Source organism: Psammomys obesus, unplaced genomic scaffold, assembly GCF_907164565.1.
Source record: "Psammomys obesus unplaced genomic scaffold, mPsaObe1.curated_primary_1811, whole genome shotgun sequence".
Classification (NCBI taxonomy): domain Eukaryota; kingdom Metazoa; phylum Chordata; class Mammalia; order Rodentia; family Muridae; genus Psammomys; species Psammomys obesus.
In genome coordinates this window covers 13,535,697-13,556,550 of record NW_026596039.1, presented here as the reverse complement: position 1 = coordinate 13,556,550, position 20,854 = coordinate 13,535,697, and the positions used below count along the sequence as shown (strand labels likewise).

The 20,854-nt window shown below is 41.3% G+C and overlaps 1 protein-coding gene across 1 annotated transcript in view; it reads right to left on the bottom strand.

Annotated features, from left to right (window-relative positions):
- The window catches only part of Arhgap20 (Rho GTPase activating protein 20), an 83,117-nt gene that overhangs the window by 18,084 nt on the left and 44,179 nt on the right, over nucleotides 1-20,854 (bottom strand). Inside the window, exons 4-9 of the mRNA XM_055622279.1 lie at nucleotides 18,806-18,955; nucleotides 15,463-15,504; nucleotides 14,540-14,624; nucleotides 10,483-10,560; nucleotides 8,309-8,375; nucleotides 5,887-6,075 (exon numbers count right to left, since the gene is read on the bottom strand). Of these exons, the coding sequence (XP_055478254.1) occupies nucleotides 5,887-6,075; nucleotides 8,309-8,375; nucleotides 10,483-10,560; nucleotides 14,540-14,624; nucleotides 15,463-15,504; nucleotides 18,806-18,955 (611 nt within the window). The remainder of the gene's footprint in view (nucleotides 1-5,886; nucleotides 6,076-8,308; nucleotides 8,376-10,482; nucleotides 10,561-14,539; nucleotides 14,625-15,462; nucleotides 15,505-18,805; nucleotides 18,956-20,854) is intronic.

The following is a 20,854-nucleotide window of genomic DNA, read 5'->3' as shown; positions in this document are numbered from 1 at the left end:
CTCTTCCAATGTCCATCCCCTTTGCCTTTTTGCATGAGGATTGATCATCTTACCCAGGGTCCTCCTCCTTGCTTAGCTTCTTTAGGTGTACAGCTTTTAGTATGTTTATCCTATATTATATGTCTAATATCCACCTATAAGTGAGTATATACCATGTGTGTCTTTCTGCTTCTGGGATACCTCCCTCAGGATGATCTTTTCTAGATCCCACCATTAGCCTGCAAATTTCATGATTTCCTTGTTTTTAACTGCTGAGTAGTATTAATACTAAAAATATTAATTTGTACATCTTTACAGCTAAAAGAATAATAGTTGTGACCAAAAAGCTTTAACTGGAAATTCTCTTCTGGCCATGTAAATATCTCCCCTCCCTCGGAGTAGCACATTCGTGTGGGAACCGTAGACTGCCAGGGTGCAGAGGGGTGTGCTGTGTTCTACCATCACCTACAAGCCAATTCACCATTACGGTAGGCCTGGGACTGCACGGGCGTGGGGGAGGGGCCGGCGGTGCTGCAGGTCTGCTGCAGTTTGGGCTGGAAAATGGACAGTTCATTCAGACCACACATAGATACCCCACTTTCCACCAAAGCTGCTCACCCTGGTATCTCCATTCTACATGTAACTGAGCCACTCAATCATTATTTGCCTCCAGCTTTGTCTCTCATTGAGCAAGAGACTCAAGATGGACGTTCTCATGGTCTAAGGACAACGGTATCTTTTAGATGTCACACAGGATATGGAGGAAGAGCTTGAACAGGGTAACAACTTGCTTGAAGGGACAAAAGTTTGCAAGAGGTGACATTTCAGTATTGAGCCCAAATAATTTTAATGTTTACATCTGGAACCTTCCAATACAGTAGAGCCGCTCACTGGAGACTAATCACCGTGAAGGAAAGTTTAAGGGATCTATTTTTTTTCTATATCTGCAGGAACTTTTATTTATTTAATATTTAGATTTTAAACTATGTTTTAACTTTAATGTTTTTTCTTTCTTTCTTTCTTTTTTTTTTTTTTACTGCTTTGAGACTAAAATGTAAAAGTTTTTCCGTAATATGACCTCAATGCAAAAAGAAACCTTAAAGTTTGTAAGCTTTCATAATTTAAGTGTTTACAAGCTAGTTTTAATGAGTCCCCCTCTGTTTGGCAGGCACGGACAACACAATCTCAGGATTATAGTCCAGGCCTAGACCTCAATTCTTTTCCTACTTTGTGCATTGGTGTTCTGCCTGCATGACTTTGTGAGGGTAGTAGATTCTCTGGAACTGGAGCTACAAACAGTTGTGAACTGCCATGTGGGTGATGGGATTTGAACTCTGGTCCTCTGGAAGAGCTGCCAGTGTTCTTAACTTCTGAGCCATCTCTCCAGCCCCTAGACCTCAGTTTTTAACACTTCTACCTTGGCTTCCAGAGAAAGCATTATTTTTCTTAAGTTAACCAGAGGAGATACCAAGTTTTGTTTTGTTTTGTTTGTGCCTAATTATGGCTGATAGTAAGCAGGCAGCATAAAATATTAGCAGAAAGAAATTATCCTCTTTTGTTATCTCCCTGTTAACCTTAGAAATAAGAGATTTCTTGCATGAGAGACCATGGCAACGTAGCTACTTCATAGGACTAAGCAATTCACAAATTTGAGTTGTGAGAATTTAAGAGATACAGAACGTGGGACGCCATGTGTACATGGCAAATATGGGCAAACTCTACACACTTACGGAATATGCTGAAAAGCACATAGGTCAGGCTGCCATGACGGTGATCGAGGGCGGTGAGAAAGAGTGAAGACAAAGTGTTGCTTTACTTGCTTGACATGGGGTCAGACTCTGTGGTCTAGGCTTGCCTGGGAGCTGTGGCAACCCTGCCTTACCCTCCCGAGTTTCCTTTCAAATTCTGGTTTTTCACAAGTGATGAACTGGGCCACAGAAGGTGGGAAGGAAGGGGATGGAAATGATATAGGCATATTTTCTACCTCACAGTGAGGCTGTGCACTGAAAACAGTACTGAAAACACACAGTGGCACACTGGCTCACACATGAAAGGCAGCAGCAGGTGCAGTGAGAATGCTGGCAGTATGGCCAGTGGTTACAGTGAAAGGGTGTCTGTTTCATGAGGAGAATTCATGTTACCAGGCGCAGACATGGGGGTTGCGAGATCTGGGACAGAGGATGTAGGCGGGGTTTCATTCCACTAGACTATGCTCTGCAATGCTGCATGGAGTCCAAGGAAGCTCCTCTATCAACTGAGTTAAAAAGTCAATAAAAGTCTAGGTTCCAGGTAAAAACTGCTTGATAACAGGAATCTAATAGTCTCATTTGTAGAATAGATGTCTGGATCCTTTACTGTAACCTTTTTTTTTTTTTTTTTTTAAACCTGTCTCTGCCTCCTGAGTACTGGGATTAGAGCCATGTGCCACCACCACCTGGCTTTACTGTAACTTTATTTTTAAATTTTACGTTTTCTTTCCTTTCTTCCTTCCTTCCTTCTTTCCTTCTTTCTTCCTTCCTTCCTTCCTTCCTTCCTTCCTTCCTTCCTTCCTTCCTTCCTTCCTTTCTTTCTTTAACAACGTATTCATTTTATATCCCAATTGTAGGATTGTTGCTCCCTCCCTCATCTCCTCCTGGTCCCACCCCCTTCTTCTTCCCCCCATCCCCTTCCTCTAGTCCACTGAAAGGGGGAGTTCTCCTCCCCAGCCATCTGACCATAGCTTATCAAGTCTCATCAGGACTGCCTGGATCCTCTTCCTCTGTGGCCTGGTAAGGCTGCATTGCCAGGAGTAAGTGATCAAAGGGCAGGCAACTGAGTTCATGACAGAGGCAGCCCCTGCTCTCCTTACTTGGGAACCCACATTCTCCTGCCCCAGAATCCAGAGTGCTGGGTTACAGATATGCATCACCACACCTGTCACTAATCTAAAACTGTAAGATAGAAATAAAAAATAAAACTATTACAGTACTTAAGCCATTCTGAAAACAATTTGCAACAATTAGAATTTCTAAGATCACCCTAATTCCAGTCGCATTTTTTCTTTTCTTTTCTTCTTTTTTTAAAAACTAACTTTTATGTAAGAGTAAAGAAAATTTCCACACTTCAAAATCCATGTGAATATGTAACTGAGGTGATTAATTTGTGATGGAATGCTAAGAGGCAATTGTCAAAAGAAGAATCTAATAAAATTCTACAAATTCCATTCAAGAGAGAAATGTGCACAATTGAAATTGTGTATTTTTATAATGGCATCAGTATTTAGCTATACTTAGCTGTGTAAAAATGTTTTAAGATGATATATACCAGTTTCATCATAGATAAGAACGTGTACATTCAACTTCTATGATTAGATCAAGAACGTCAAATCCCAAATAAGCAAAATGCCTTTCCCCCAAATTCAATTTTTCTCATCTACAGACATTGTGCTTGATTAAAAATTCTACCAGTAAGAAATTTATGGAGATTGCTTTTCTCCTATTTCATCTAAATTTTCTTATCAGGTTATGTCAAATGGATTATCTTCCAATAAATTTTTTCAGAATTTCATTGGCAATACTTTGTAAAGGCCTATACATTTTACTAATGGGCCCCTTACAGGAAAAGCCAGCGATTTCCAAAATAGCACTTCATGAAAACCTTCTATTCATAAAACACTGCAAAGCTACAAAGCAAAGTGAGTAGGTGCTACACTTGCTGTTGGTTGTTACAGAGACAGTGGTTCAGGTGCTTTGGGCCAGTGGGTGGTAGCCACTGTCTCCCTTCTCCCATTTTCCCAGAGCATCAAAGATGCAAGTACTGCCCTCACTTCCAGCAGAGAATGCGAGAATGCAAATCAGTGCACAGTGGATGAGAACCCCAAGTAATTGTGTATGAAAGAAAATCGGATTTGAAAACCTTGAGTTTAAAGGTAGAAGAGTCAGAGTATCAGTCTCCTTAGCTAGGTTACATTCTTTCAGGAATTAAACATTCACTAACCTGTCCATAATCAGCACATATTTGCTGAGCACGCACTTAGATACTCCAGGCACTGCTCCAGGTGCTGGAATAGAGAGAGACCAGCATATAGCCTTCTCCTTTCAGTGGATAAAATCAAGGGTACTCTAAAGCAGCGCCTTAACCTGACCCAAGGATGTGCCCAAGCAGCTTGGAACCCCCAGCTCCATTACCCATTACAGGAGAGAAAATGATGACAGATACAGACTTAAGCCCATTTGCACAACTGATCTCTGATCTGCTCTGACTGGAGGGGGGTCCTCCATCCAAGGCCAGGTCATCAGGCAGTGGCAGGGTTGGCGTGTGTGTGTGGAGCTGTGTATAAAACAGGTGATTTGGACTGCCCAGCCAGTATGAGTGCCTATTTGAGCTGGTCTTGAGTGATGCCAAGCTGCCCTTCTGCTGTACGATTTCTTCAAAGTGCTCAGCAGCCATCTAGAAATGGGACTGTACTGGGTTATGTAGTAAAAGAAAGGGTAAAAGAGCTTAAGACATCTGCAAGAGAGGTTGTGATAAGCGTGGTATTCGGGTCGTGAATGGATACAGAGGCATGCAGACACAAGAGGGGGATACGGTGAGAGAGTAGTAGAGTTGATAGAGCGGGAGGAGGAATATGGATTAGACTTGGTGGGTGAGCGGAAGGAGGAATATGGGCTTATAGACAGGAAAAACAGAACAGTTGCACGCTTTTTTTTTAGCCCAATAAAAACATCAGAAATTAATGGAATGAAAACTGAGTTTGCACCTGATAACTGCAATTATTTTAGAAACTTACAGGTATTTTAGTGAGAGAAAAAAAATTAAAGAATTTAAATGTATGAGAGGAGGTCCCAATTGAAAAGACCTTGACACGCACATTAACAGTTAAAGCAAGAAAAACCTTTATGATGAGTATTGATTGTCACTTCCCTCTAAGTCTGAATAACTGGACACACTTTTTTTTTTTTTTTTTTTTTTTTTTAAGCAGGGTCATTCAGCAATGAGGTTAGACATGATGAAAAGGCGCATTTTCAGGACTGCTACAGTAATGGCAGCATGACACAGATGAAGAGTTTTATCTGGCACTCAGCTGATGCCAATAGCCTGTCATGTGGAGGGAGGGCAGCCTCTGATCTCTCGAGGTCCTTGCCCTCCCTTTAAATCTTCCTCCTCAAGTTTGAGTTTGTTCGCTTGCAGGAGGCAATGTAACTGTTCACTGGGTCAGCTGACAAAGGCAGACACAGAAGTGCACTTTCCATTTCCTATCACCCTTATATTTTTTTGGTATCAATTTTCTTTTGTTTCTTTCTACAGTCTTGCTTCAGACTGAGGGCTTTAGAGCAGGCTCGGGTCAGGGCAAATTATAATGCTCTTCTGTTGAACATCACAGCTTCCATAATGCAGCCTTTATTGTGGGGAAGCAATGAGACAGCTTTGCTCACAGGGAATTCATGTTAGATTGGTAGGCTAAGGGGAGACCTGGGTAGAAATCATATTAGTCTCCACGCATGTATCGGGACCAGGATCCCGGTCAGGGCATCGCACTCTGCTGACACCCACTGTGGACAGGCTCCCTTTTATAATGTGATCATTTAGGGGAACACACAGCAGAGTGTATTACAGTACAAAGAAGGCATTGAAGCACCTGCAGACTGCCTGGGCCTCCGACTCTGCAGTAGGCATAAAGTTAAAGGGGGAAGGCTGGCGAGGGAGGGAGGGACAGATCCGGCCCCTTGTTTCTGAGTGCAAGTCAGAAACAGTCTATCACTGGTTTTACAGAACCAGCTTCCAAAATGCAACTTATTTTTTTTCTTTTGAAAACTCATATTTACAAGTTCATCTGGGTGGGAGCTGGGCCTTTGCCTTTGTGTTAAATTTGTTTTCAGGAATGCAGGCTTCTGCTGAAAGAGGGTTCTATGAAGGAGGGGAGCTTACCGCTCAGTTGCTGGGCTGTCGCCAGGCGGATAGGTTTCAAGATGAACTGGCACTGCATCTCTCGCGGCAGCTGTTCCATGAGGAAAGGCTCCTGGAGCTGGGACGGGGTGGCAGAGTCTTTTGTTCCCTGTGTCAGAAGGGCAGTGTCTCGGAGGTGGCTCATTTTAATTCCATAAGGATACTCGTGTCCTACAAAGAAGAAAATCCAAATGCAGACTTGAGGCTGACTGAGTACCACCACCAAGCGCTGCAAGCTGGAGTGTATTGAGATTTACACCTGGGGCGTCTGGGATAAAGAATCCTTTTGTTCACTGAGAGATCCACGTGCCCAGCCTGCAACTGGGGGCCCCTGCATATTGCAGGTGGCTCTACAAAATCTGAGTGGTTGTCTCACAGCGGTGGATGGGGGGGGGTATGAGAAAAGGAAAAAGAATCTTCAAAAGAATCCTTAGAATGAGTGGAGACATCAGTTTATGGATTGCATAATTGACTGCTAGATTTGCATCTAAGAATATTTAAGGGTATCTGAAAAGAGGGACAAAGAAGCTTATCTGGATAGGATCACTAGAGCCCAGCTACTGAGTGGTGACCCGCCCGGGCATAGGACCTTCTTCAACAAAAGTTTGCATTCCTGAACACAAGCTTAGTACAAAGGTTTGGTAGCTCATGCCTGAAATCTCAACATTTGGGAAGCTGAGACAGGAGAATTGCTGTGAGTTTGAGGCAAGCCTGGGTGCAAACTATACTGAGTGTGAGATAGAACCTGGGCTAAAGAGTCTATGCCTCAATACCACCCCCTCCAAAAAAAAAAAAAATCTCCCAAAGATTCACCCTGTTATCTAGCACATCTGTGTAAGAGACGTTAACCTACTGCTGGTTGTGTAAGTTCACCAGTGGTAAACTAGGTGTGGTTTGCCCTGGTTGCTTCTCTGAGGTTGGTGTTCATAGGCAACAGTGAAAAGAAAACTGTGGTGGGTGTAGAATAAAGGTATAGGCACAACAGAAGACTGACAGACTAAATCCTGGACATCTGATGATGCTTAGCACTCCAGGTAAACTCATCAGTGTGATGTAACCCTTTGATCCTGCCATGCTGCAGATCCTTTAGGGAAAGATGGCATATTTACACTTACACTCACTGATGCAACTCAGCAAACCCCTCCTGTGCACTTGACACAGGCATCCAAGGCAAATGTGTTACTGACATTTATACAGTACAGAAGTCTCCGAAGGTTAAGGCAGGAAGGCCCCCATAACAGCAATGAAACAAAACTAACCTGTGTATAAACAATGGCCAGATAATCCACAATGCTTTGCAGATGAGAAGATTTTAATTACATAGTCTAGAGTTGTAGCACTGGATTTAGTTTAAGGTGGCTCCAGGCCTAAAAAAGTTACCATGTCCTTAGTTTGCTAACTTATTAAAATCATTTTAAATAGTTATGTTATTGTTAAATGCCATTTTATTGTTGCCTATTCACCTTTGTGTAAGGGACAACATTTAAAAGCACGCCTTGAAATACTCGGTCACCCCAAGAATGACCTCGCTGACAAAGGACTCCCGAAATGATGCATACCAAACATGCTGTGCACAACCCAGCAGGCCAGCAGCGCTTGAAAGCCGCTACCAAATTACTGCTGTGGCTACCACTTTGGAATCTGTCATGGACACCAGAACTTATTTTAATTGCCCTATTTTTGTTAATTAGAGTGAAATTCCTAGCCAATAAATATTTAAATAAATAGTTGAAATAAAGTGAATCATAATCTACTTCTCAATAATTCATCAGAATAGTGGGAATTTGAATATCAGTCCAGGCCAGCCCGTATTACACAGGGCGACATTGTCTCACAGGCCGGAATAAAAAAAAAAAAAAAAAAAAGAATCCTAAGAACAAATGGAAATTTGGCCTATACAAATAGTAAAAGAGATTACTAGTCAGTTGGTAAATCAGTCAGGGGAGGCTTTTAGGAGTCAAAATGGGTTAATGTCACTTCGTTTGTGATGCTAAGGGAATTCTGGGACAGAGCAGATGTCACATGCTCAGGGATGGGTGACAGTGCCCATACTGTACCATACACAATACTATGTGTATAGAGGCAGCCTTGTCAGTAGCGCAGTGGGTAGGAAAGACAACAGTCATCTAAAGACACTGAAATCCAATGTGTGCAGCAAAAGGAATTCCAATGCACGCTGCTCTCTCATGGGTGGGGGGAACCCTACAGAAGGCTTGGTAACATCTGCTCGAACAGTAAAAAAGCCAAGAGGAAAATGTATGTTTCCCAGCACTCATCATTAGCATCCTGAGAGAAAAGATTCCACTCTCTAGTTCAGAGTAAACGCTTGATATAGTAACATTTAGGCTTAAGATTGGAGAGCCAAAGGAACACGATGCTGTCTTAGCCTCTGACAGACACTCACCAATGAGTGGGTACGGTGCCGCTTCTTTTCCAGAATTCACCCACAGCTGGTAATCTCTTTCAGAGCCCTTGAGATAAAGAATTGAAAATCAAAACAGATCTTTCATGTTAGGTACTTGAATGAGGAGAGAGTTGGGGGCATTTCATGCTAATTTAGATTCCTCGGCACAGATGGTTTGTAGTAGCGCTTATTCCCACAACCCAATCTTAGTCCAAAGCAAGATCCAACGCTCTTAGTCCTCCTGTTCCCACAGCCCCTGAGCTGACTGGGATCCATATTACTGCAATGGAATCAGACCCTTCCTATCAATGGCCCACAGAGTGTGAAAGACTAGGGTAGCCCTTTGACAAAGGAAGAATATACTTCCTGGTTCTAAAAGGCGGATCCCAACCTCTGAGATTCTCTGGTCTTCTCAGAGAATACTGGGCTTAGCATTCAACATGCCTCTGCAAGCCAACCTTCTTATCCAGACAGCCATAAACAGGACCGTCAATGGGACTATCACGGCAAGCCTCAGGGCCAGTCCATTAGCTCACTGGGCTCTGAGCAGAATGGCCCGAGGCTTTGTGGAGATGGATAGCTAGTTGAACTGACTTCACTGTGAGCAACTTCATCCAGTCTTTGGAACAGAAAGGATAAGAATTCTACTAGAGAATAGGCCCAGTCATGGAAAACAGTTAAAATCGTTCACTAGTCGAATTATCAACCCAACAGAACTATCAATTCCACTTGAAATACAAATTATGTGAACTTAGCCGGATCCTTGAGGAGGGACAAGGCAACATTCTTATAGGCAGCTCTAACAGAGATAGTCAAGTCTGTTGGAAGCACTTCACTGCCTGCCTGCAGGGCCCTGACTATTACTGTGCACGTCACACGGGTCACCCCTGGACACAAGTGCATGCACATACAGATCATCTCATCTCCTTCTTGTCCTTCAGGCAGAGGAGAAGCAACCTAATAAAAACACATTTTGGGCAGTGTCAGAGACATTATAAGGTATCTCTTAGCATGGGTGTCATCAAATAGTCTCAATTACTAATTACATTATTTATTTATTTATTTATTTATTTATTTGCCTGAGCAGATCAGAATTTAAAGGAGAAATCTAAGAAAATGCATCACTAGGTAATTAATCTCCCTTCCTAACCTAAAAACATCTACTCTTTTCCAAGGTATGTTTGTGTAGGTTAGAAACCATTGCAGAAATATCCACTTTACTCAGGGCATATAAAACTGAATTATACTTTAACCATATTACTAAGTTTTACTAATTAGCTTATTTTATGGCAAATTTTGGCTGCCTTGAGGCTTAGTAGCACTTCGCAAGAGCAAATCTATATACACAGGTGATATTATGACATCTTAGGTGTATCATGTCACAGCATAGTTTTAAATAACTATTATATTTACTGTGTGTGCACACATATGCGAGCTCGCACAGGCACTAGAGCACCGTGCCAGAAAACATGTGGAGGTCAGAGGAAAGCTTCTGGGTGAGTTCTCTCTCCATAACAGGTGGATCTTAGGGATGGAACTTCGGTTATCAGGCTTGGCAGCAAGCACCTCTACAGCAGAGCTATCTTGGTGGCTTACATCTAGTGTGTTTAAAGAGAATGTCACAAATGTTTTTCTTAGCTTCCATTCTTCTGAAGGCTCCCAGTTAAAAGAACCCTTCGTGGGGGTACTAGCAGGAAGGCAAAGAGAGAAGCCTTCCAGTTCTTTTCCTCCGACCTCCTTCTCAATATTCTAATCGTTTCTACTATCATTTCACAGACTCACCCCAGGAAACGAAGGGTCAGGTTAAAAGCAAGACCGACTGACATGGTGAGCAGAGTAAGGCTCTTCAAATCCATGACAGAGTTCTAGTTTAACCATTACGGTTTTCAGGCCACAGAGGTGTTAACAGAACAGCACCCATATGTCATGCTAGCATAAAAGCTTTCCTGTTGTCTACATTTTGGGGAGCAAAGGTAACTTTGTTACTGATTGTGTGTGGTGGAAGGGATGATATGCTTACATCTAAATTACTAAATATTATTTTGAATATAAAATGCCAAAGTTTAAAGAGTCTCTAAGTGGCAGAGGCAAAGGAATCCCATGTTCAAGGCCTGCCTGGCCTGCACAGCAGGACCATGTTTCAGAAAGGAAACAATATAGCGGAAGTAACTTACAGTTATCCCTAGCATTTGAAGTGACATGTTGATAACTTCACTCGCTGTGTCTGAATTCATCACTGTTATAGTTTTAAACTGTAGGGAAACAAATAAAAAATACGACATAAATCAACAGTTTAAAAATAGTGAGCAAATCATTGTCAGGTGATTAACCAAATGTGAATGTTGATCTCAAGTATGGACAGAGTGGAGCACAAACTCCCCACCCCCCAATAGGAATCCCTTTTGTTCTGATATGTTATAGCCATGAACAGTTCATTCCTTTCTTTTAAAGAATGGATAGCCCACAAACTAAAAAATGCTTCGGAAAGCGAGCAAGAGGGTGCAAATCCCATTTCCGGTCAATCACAAACACACACACCAGCAAGGCTCTTCCTTTGTTCTGTTTCTACAGAGTGTTTCTGTAACCCATTGGGAATGGTGGTAGAGGCAGAGCTGGCCCTTGTTCTGTTGAGTGCTGTTCTCATAGCACCGCTTCATTTCTTTGAGTGGTGGTGTGCAATCAGTTAAGGAGAGACCAGAATAGGAACTGCTTACTAAAAGGAGTTAAGGCTTGCCAGTAAGAGCTTCCTAAGCGTTCAGCCCTGGAGCTCCTGGGATTGTCGGTGCTGTAGTCCTTCGATGGCTTAAAATAGATGAGTCTAGCAGAAGAGTGACAGTTCTAGAAAGCCTCATTCTGCCAACTGGATAGGGACATATATAATAGTTCTCTACTACCTATATTGCAAGTTGCTCGTAAGAACAGCGAAGATGAAAGAAACTGATGAGAGTCTGAGTATCTGGAGAGTGCAATAAATGGCGGGCTACTGAGGCAAAACTTGGCTATGCACATAAGTCCACATGATAATTCTTAGAAAAGCTAGCAATTAGTGCTCTGCCCCAGACACAAGGCTGGCTGACAGGGTACACATAGTTTCATAAATGATAACAAAGTAACATGAAGGAAAAAGTGCAGACTCAGTGATATTTATCACTTGTTTGTCTTCTACAGATTTTTCTCCTATAAGCCAATTACTTGATAGGACAAACTTAATTGAACTAACTTGTGAGATGCATATACACTGACTTCATGAGTTTCTTGTACTCCCAAGGAGTAGATTAAAAGGTCTCAGAGCCCAACAGGGAGGGCATGAAAGGCCCAAAGTCTGTTATCTACTAGTGTGGCATAAAAAAAACAAAACAATACAAGGCAGGCTTCTATCTAAAGCAGGCCCTTAGAAAGGCTCTGCTGGTCCCCATCCCAAGTTAGAAAGTCAATACATTCAATTTAAGAAACACTGCCGTGAATTTGTTTGTAAAGCAAAGTGTCCATGTTCCTATACTTAGTTTCCAAGGCGATTGTTTGCACATTGGACACATACATGCTTGGCACTGTAGTTTCAGAAGTATGTCTCCCTGCAAACCTTTCTAGGGGACAGAACAAATGAGTTTCAGCACATAGTGCTTCTTGCCTAGAGAAAAATGGAGCACACATAACTAAAAACACGTTGAGTTTAGCAGACTTCACCAACAAGCTGCACACAACTTTAAGGCTGAGGATAAAAGAATTACTTCCCAAGATGCCATCCTATTTGGGGAGTTACTCTAGAAGCTCAGGTCCCTGGAGAGACTGCACCACTGAAGCGCCCCCAGGAAAAACTCCAGTGTGTCACTGTACCCATGTACTTTACCCATGACTGTATCTCACATCTTTTCTTCAAAACTGAGTGGGACATGAGATTTTTACAATTTTTAATTTTTTAACTTTTACTAATTACACTTTATTCACTTTGTATCCCCCAATAAACCCCTCCCTCCTCCCTTCCTAATCCCACCTTCTCTCCCCCTTCTTCACGCATGCCCCTCCCCAAGTCCACTGATAGGGGAGGTCCTCCTCTCCTTCCTTCTGATCCTAGTCTATCAGGTTTCATCAAGACTGGCTGCATTGTTTTCCTCTGTGGACTGGTAAGGCTGACCCCCCCCCCCAACACAAACACACAGGGGGAAGTATCAGAGAGACTGTCATTGAGATCATGCCAGAGACAGCCCCTGTTCCCCTTACTAGGGAACCCACTTGGATACTGAGTGTATGGGCTACATCTGAGCCTGGGTTTTAGATCCTTTCCATGCATTGTCCTTGGTTGGGCTATCAGTTTTTTTTGCTCTGCTGTTGCTCCTGTCACACTTCTTTCATAAGATTCCCTGTACTCTACCCAAAGTTTGGTTATGAGTCTCAGCATCTGCTTTGATACCTAGCTGGGTAGAGTCTTTCAGAGGCCCTCTGTGGTAGGCTCCTGTTCTTTTCCGTGTTTTGCTTCTTCTGGTGTCTATCCCATTTGCCTTTCTGAATGAGAGTTGAGCATTCTACCCAGGGCCCTCCTTCTTGCTTAGTTTCTTTAGGTGTACAGATTTTAGCATGATATCCTATATTATATGTCTAATATCCACTTACAAGTGAGTATATACCATGTGTGTCTTTCTGCTTCTGGGATACCTCACTCAGGAAGATCTTTTCTAGATCCCACCATTTGCCTGCAAATTTCATGATTTCCTTGTTTTTAACTGCTGAGTACTATTCCATTGTATAAGTGTACCACAATTTCTGTATCCATTCCTCCACTGAGGGACACCTGGCTTTCTTCCAGATTCTGGCTATTACGAATAAAGCTGCTACAAACATAGTTGAGCAAATGTCCTTCTTGTGTACTTGAGCATATTTTGGATATATGCTTAGGAGTGGTATAGCTGGATCTTGAGGAAGCACTATTCCTACTTGTCTGAGAAAGCACCAGATTGATATCCAAAGTGGTTGTACAAGTTTACATTCCCACCAGCAATGGAGGAGGGTTCCCCTTTCTCCACATCCTCTCCAGCATGTGTTGTCATTTGAGTTTTTGATCTTAGCCATTCTGATGGGTGTAAGGTGAAATCTCAGAGTTGTTTTGATTTGCAGTTCCCTGATGACTAAGGATGTGGAGCATTTCTTTAAGTGTTTCTCTGCCATTTCATATTCCTCTATTGAGAATTCTCTCTTTAGCTCTGTACCCCATTTTTAATTGGATTACTTGATTTTTTGCTGTTTAACTTCTTGAGTTTTATTTAAACATGTATTTCCCATACATTAAAGTGATAAAAATTGGAAAATTTCATGAAAATCCTTAATATAATCAATCCAAGCAAAGCAAGCAGAAATGCAGTAGCCTTGTTTATTTTTTTTTATTTTTATTTTTTTCTATTTTACTGGAGGAAATCTAGGTAATTTCTCAGCCAAAAAGTTTGCGTTTACATTTCCTTCACGCAGTGAGATCTGGCCTTTAAGACTTGGTCAGAATGTATGTGTAACTTTTTTTTTTTTTTTTAAGGAAACCAGAAGTCTCATGAACTATATTTGCATGCACACAGTGGCTATTACTGGGAGCCGCTGTGAGGTATTACAGCCTGCAGCCTCATGAAGGCAAGTTCCCACCCTCTACATGATTGACAATAGCTCAGCTCTTATGCTACAATTTCAGCCAGGAGAGAACACATACCTGAGGCTAAGGACTTACTGTTTACCATAGAGACATGGTGATTCTTAGATAATATCCTCTCTTTTGGATCTATTATTTAATCTCAGGGATTTAATTCATAAGAACTCAAAGCATGAAACACTTTCCAAATTGCCTGAAGTGACAATTTGGGGAGAACTACCTAATATCAATAGCAAATTCCTCCTCATGGCTTCACCATAAGCTTCTGCAGCTGTTCTTGGAAGGACCCAGACAAGTATCCATGCCATGAGAAGAGATTTCTGACAAGCTCTGTTCTATCCAGGGGTACATGCTAAATACCGCAGTTCATATGAATTTCCCTTGTCTCATTTTCTCTAGCATTTGCTTTTCATGCATAGAAGGATACACATAAGTTCACTCTTCCCCCACCATGGTACCTCTAAAGGCCTGGCTTCTGTAGCACGCACACACACACACACACACACACACACACACACACACACACGTAGCTTGTCAGCCTGTCTCTCCTTTTTCATCCACAGTGTTTTCTCTCTTATTCAGGGACCTGGCTCAGAAACACTTACATAGGCACAATTCCCAATGTCCTTGGCGAAGATTTTGAGGGGGATGCTCTTCGGGTAGTCCTTCTCTTTTTCTAGAGTGATGTATCTGATCGAATGCAACAACAACCCAACCCAACACAGAGTTAGATGGGATTCACTAATGGTCATTAAAAAATATCAACCTATTTTGATAATATTGTCAGTATACTTATATACTCTCTCTTTTTCTTTTTCTTTTTTAAAGACACTTGAAAGATAGCACAATCAGATTATATGATAGGTTGAAAGAGAATCCCTCCCCATCCCCCAAAATGGGACATCCATGTCAAATGATGTTGGAGGTGGGACCAGGTGAAGGTGCCCGTGAGGGATGGTCTGTCCTTATGGCCTTCCTCTCCCCTCAGAACAGGTCTTCTACTTTGCTGGTGAGTACCTGACTACATACAAGGAATTCACTCTCATTTAGCTGCTTGGCACGGTGTAAATCTGAATCATTCCATGGGGGAAGAAGAGAGGAAAGAAAGGAGGGAAGAACTCTGCCATTAATTCACAAACCCATATTGACCTTTTTATTCGGTGCAGTCAATGATAGAGATAATAACCAATTTTTTCAGGTGCTCTGAATAAAACCTTGCAATTATGAGCACGATGGAGAAATGACTAGCTTATAGTTTGGAGGTATCAGAGAGAGAAGACATCGGTGATTCTATTGTAAGCTATCAAACCTCAGTGTTCTCCTTTCAGAAGTACTTGTAGTGAGAGAATATTATTTTCACTGTGTTCTAGCTGGTGTACCATCCGAACAATAGGTGATTTTTAGCAGACAAATGTCAATTTCCATTAAAGAGCAGAAGGGCCATTCCCAGGGCACATTTCTGCAGTACCATGTTTGGTTTAATCACAGGTTAAAAATAACATTAAAAGTATGTGAACTGAAAAAGTACCTCTGAAGGAGAGAGAGCCATTTGTCCTTTTGTTCTGGAGAACTGCAATCAAAGAAAATGGAAGAGAAATAAGCCATATAAAATATTGACGCCAGCATTTTAAAGCCTGCCCATTCAGGTGACGACATGAACAGCCTGCCGTTGTGAACGGAGCTGTACATGGACACTGTGAGCTTTATACAACTGCTTAGAAGATGCTACAGGTATTTAGGTCCCCGTGGAAAGGTCACATGATCCAGGATTGGTTGCTTTATTAAATCCACTTAGGTGAATCCAAGGCATCTTCTTTTAATATGCTGGTATTATTTCACCAATAGTACTGGGTCAGAGGGGAGGGAGGTTGTTTTAGTGGAAAGAATACCTCATTTGGAAACAAAATATTTAGTTTCAGAATTGCATGCAAGTGAGATAATCACTGGTAAGCCACTTATCCGAAGCTGCAGTTTTCGTACCTGTAAAACTGGGTTAATTATTCTCTCCCAGCGCTTTTTTTTCCCCCAGCTTAAACTGTCATTCATTAAAACAGAAAGTATGCTTAATATTGGGATCAAAGCAAGATTTGGCAGATAGATGAAAATGCCTTGGCCCAGAAACCAGTCTGTTGTCAGGAAAAGAAACTTTTTTTTCTATCTCATATACACAAGGCAAAATAGTAAGTTAGTAGATTTGCTCAAAACAAATTTATTTTAATTATGAAAACATTCTGATTAATATGAAAGTACGTACAGTTAAATATTGTGTTCTACTGCCACTGTTGGATTGTTAAAAATTCATCTAATTTATTCTTATATGATCTTGTAAGTCACAAACTTTAAAAATAGCATTTTTAATCTCTGTATAAAAGTTGAAAAATTTTCTTTTTCCGGAAAATAATGTTTAATATATATTTGTAATCAGTTTTAATTTTGTTGCTTAACTATCTCCACATAGTTTTTCAGGGTCGGTAATCAGAAAGTATGTTATACATTATTTTATTTTGGAACATAAAATTTCCATAGCTAACAATTCCTTGCCATCTTTCTTTTAGTTTTTTATTTAAAAACTTTATTTGTGTATGCTTGTGGGAATATATGCCATGTGTATGTGGGTGCCCACAGAAGCTAGAAAAGGCTGTTGGATCCCCTGGAACACTAGTTATAAATAGTTGTGACCCACCTGACCTGGGTGCTGGGAACTGAACTCAGGTCCTCTAGAAGAAACAGCAAGTGTTCTTCACCGCTGAGCCACATCTCCAGCCTCTTGTTTTGTGTACCCCCAACCCCGAAGATTTTCTAGATTCAGTTACATAAAATCTTGATGCAGAAGAAAGAAGTGTTCTAGCACCTGTATTGTGAAATCAAAAGTCCCCTTGTGCCCCACTTGTGGCCTTGATACTCACAGTCCTGCTTTCCAATGGTACAGGATGGGGCCATGTAAATTATACAGTGAAGTGTGAATTATTCTGTGGTGTGTCTTCTTTTATCCCAGTACCTGTGGCTGACTCAGACTGTACTCGGCTTCTTAATTCCACAGGGACGGGGAGGTTTTGTGAATTTTAGTTGTTTGCCACCAGGACAAGCTAGAGCCTTAGAAAACCCTTAAAAAGCTAGAGCATGATGGCACCTTCTTCCTAGTGTTAATGTCTCTCTAAAATCTCCCAGAACCCTCAGGTAGTTGCTGATATTTGTGTTTTGCTTAGAACCTTGAGCAGTTTATCTATCCCGCAGTCAGTCTGTTAAGATTGAACTTTTTTTTTTTTTTTTTATGCCAGAGGCAGAACTCCTCAATAATTTACTTTTTAAAAAAATGATACTTAATTTTGGAAAAAAAAATTGTTTCCAGAAAAGTTATATACAGATAAGAGTAAATTCCTGAAATTTCCCAGCCAGTTGCAGCCTCTGTACTGTTCTCTCTCAGGTACAGCCCAGCTGTCAAAACCAGGAAATGCTGGTATTGACTAATAACTAAACTCTTGAATTTTTTTTTTTTCAGACTTCATCAATTATCTGGAAGAAACTTCTTTCTGTTCTGTTCAGGGCCACACAAGGCATTTAGGGGCCTGTCTCCTTAGGAGGTGTACAGGAATTTCTCAGTCCGTGCTTTGGCGGTTGTGAGGAGTAGTGGTTAGGGAGTGTGTAGCCCTGGCCTCGGATTGACAGGTGTTTATGATTAGAGTGATGGTGAGTAAATACTATAGAAGTTAACTGCTCTTATCACCGTATGTTGAGACGTGCATGGCGCCTACATGGCCCTGCTGGGCATATTAACCTTCACCGAGTGGTGGAAGAACCATGCTTTGCTCAAGCACAGGGGCTCATGTCTCAGCCTCTTCAAAAGGTGGAGACTTTTGGTAACACGCGGTCACCCTCATGTGTGGAACCGCTGCCCGTTACCAAGCGGATTAAACATCGGGAATCGGTCACGGAAAGAAGAAGTACAGAGAGTGACAAAAATGTTCTTCCAAACAGTGCCACAACAGGTCCACAGTCACAACAGGATAGATCATGTGGCATGCCTGCTCTTTATTTACAGACCAACACTTTACCAGTCTGGCTTCAGAAGGACGCCCGAGTAGTTTGGTGGTAAAGCAGGAAGAAGCAGAAAAGCTTCGTGTGTGTGAGAGATAAACACTTAAATCTATAAAGTGAAAATCAACATGGAGTTGGGGTAGTCATTCAAAATCACAGGTATGCGTTTTCAACAGCTCACGCTGAGCCTGAGAGCCAAATAACTATGTCGGGCTGAAAAACACACATTCTGTACTCATGCATTTTCTAAACGTGTACCAGCCTACGGATGAGTCTTTGGACACTCGTGTCCACCCTGTGACATAATAATCTCTATAGATAGCAAAGCAGAACTTAGCACACAAAGTTCTTTGACACATTACCTGTGCAACAAAAAGCTCTAGTTCATCAACTAGAAGGTTGGTGGTTTTCTGTGGTTTGTAAGAACTGATCATACTTGAAATCTCAATATTTCAAACACACTCCTAGACATTAAGAATGGAAGGGTTCCCAGACAGATCACCCAGTTCTACTTCTGTCATCTCATAAATTGTTTTCCTTCTAATTTTTTCCATAAACCCTTTTTAAAAACCACCGTCTAACCCAAGGTGAATTTCTCTTTGAATTCCCAACATTTATCACGAATTTTTATATATTTTAATCTAATAATGGTCTTCAGATGAAAAGTCAACCATTTGAAGGTTTTTATTGGCGAAGGAAAAATTACTCAATACCTATCTACAGCAGAATATTTTCCTTAAAAATTAGGCATGAAATTGGCGAGACCACATTTCTCTGTCCTAGACATGGCTATAGTAGCTAACCCAGATGAACCCGGGACAAACCATAGCTCTTACCTGAAAGTGGCCACAAAGTTCACTGTGGGCCAGCCCAGGACAAAGGACCTCGGCGCGTGCATGTCGCCTTCTCCCACTTCATCCACACAGCTTGCTGTCCACATGTCAGCTAACTTTATTTTATTTTTTATCTTAAAATTGTTGTTATATCTAGCGAGATAGAAATAAAAACGGGTGCTCATGTTATTTTGTTTCTTTCGTTTTCTAGGCGGTTCTGCATTTGTCACGAGAGTGCAGTTTCCACTCATTATGGACAAAGAAGGTCTTATTGTTCCCATCTCCAGTTTCTGAAACAGCAGCTTATAATTTGGGCAAGTTTAGTTCTTATGACTGCATTAATGGCAGCAAATATCTATATGTTGAATGACCTATATGTTGAATACTACTTTGGGATCAAAACCCAACTTAGATTTATCTCTGTGGTAAAAGAGATATAACTTGCTTACTTTCAAAATTATTTCAGTGGATATACATAATGACATGATTTATAAATTGTTAAGTACTTCCATCTTAGGAGACACTGAAAATGAGCCTAGAATTAGAGAAATCTATAATAAAATTTCAATAGAATGTTAAATGTTAAGGTAATTTATGTTTCTAAAGCCACGAAGTCTTAAGAGTTTTTTTCTGAAACATTTTTAGTATATTCTTAAACACTGAACAATTGTAACCTGAAAACAAAATCTAAACTAGAAAAGTACTACAACAAAACAAACAAACCAAAACAGAGACTGGTGCTAACATAGTTAGTGTTCAGCTCTGGGGACCTAGAAGGCACACAACCTTCAGTTGGCTGTGACTGCTTTTCAGCAACTTCTTCCTCATCTTCCTTAGACCCTTACTATGGAAATACAATATAGTTAATACTCCTGAGAGTTCTGAGACGTAAGTAGTTAGAAGGCACTGTGAACTCTGAAGAGAATGCCCGGGGAAATGAATTTCCTAGCATTCAAACCATTTGGGTAAATAAAAGCTGCAGTGAAATCCAAGGTACAGCACATGAACAGGAACCCCTAAACTCATCCACTACAGAGAATATAAAGCCCAAGTGAGATTTATACTATGACTAAGGACATTGAAGGGGTGACGCACAAGGGGGACTAAGTACTGAAGACTAAGAGCGACACTCCGTTATTTTGGCAAGTTAAACCATCTGGCTTCCACCCTGACCCTTCACCCAGGGCTGAGCAGTTAGAGTAGCCAAAGGTTTGGCACAGCAGGGAGTTCCTCATATAGACTCAGCCAAGTACTAACATTATAATGTTGGAGCGCCATTTCAATTTCATGTTTGCAGTGAGGGAAATACTCAACTCAAGATGGTTTTGAAAATTAAGGTCTTTAGGTTAATTACTGACAGTTAAGTGCTATCAAATGTTTCACTCTTATTGCCACAAGCATACCTCTCAGATTAAATGGAGTTTCGCTACATCAATATCCGGCTCTGCCCAGTCTTACTTTTGACATAGCATAACTTAGTGTAGGTTTAACAAGTGTTTGCTTTTTCTTTTTTTCCTAGTGACTGAAAATCACTTTGCAGAGAAAATCTGTTAAAGCAGTCTGATCCTTCATGATGTTTTATAAATAACAAGAAAGCAGAATGGAGCACGCATCGCAGCCACCACCTTCTGTGTTAACTGCACTGATAGCTCGTGCTGAATGGAAAGTCGGTCTTCTTGTATACCTCTAAGGTGTATCCCCAACATCCCCATAAGTCTGCAATCTTAGCCCTACTGCCATTTTCCCCAGGTAAAGCTCCCAAGGCCACCAGAGCAACCTCCCGTGTACTCTCCTTGTTTTTGCTTTTGCTTCTCCTACAACCCATTCTTTATAGTGAATAAATACTTTAAAAAAATATGTATCACATTGTGGCATTCCCCAACTGAGTCTAAAGGTTAAATTCCAAACTCTCTAGTATAGCTTAGTGACTCCATGCTTCCAAAGCATCCCTCAGTGCTCTCTGCCTCCTGATGCACCACTGTGAAGTCCTCTTTCATACCGTACCCAGGTTGGTCTGTGTAGCCAATAGCACAGGTCAGAAGTGATGGTATT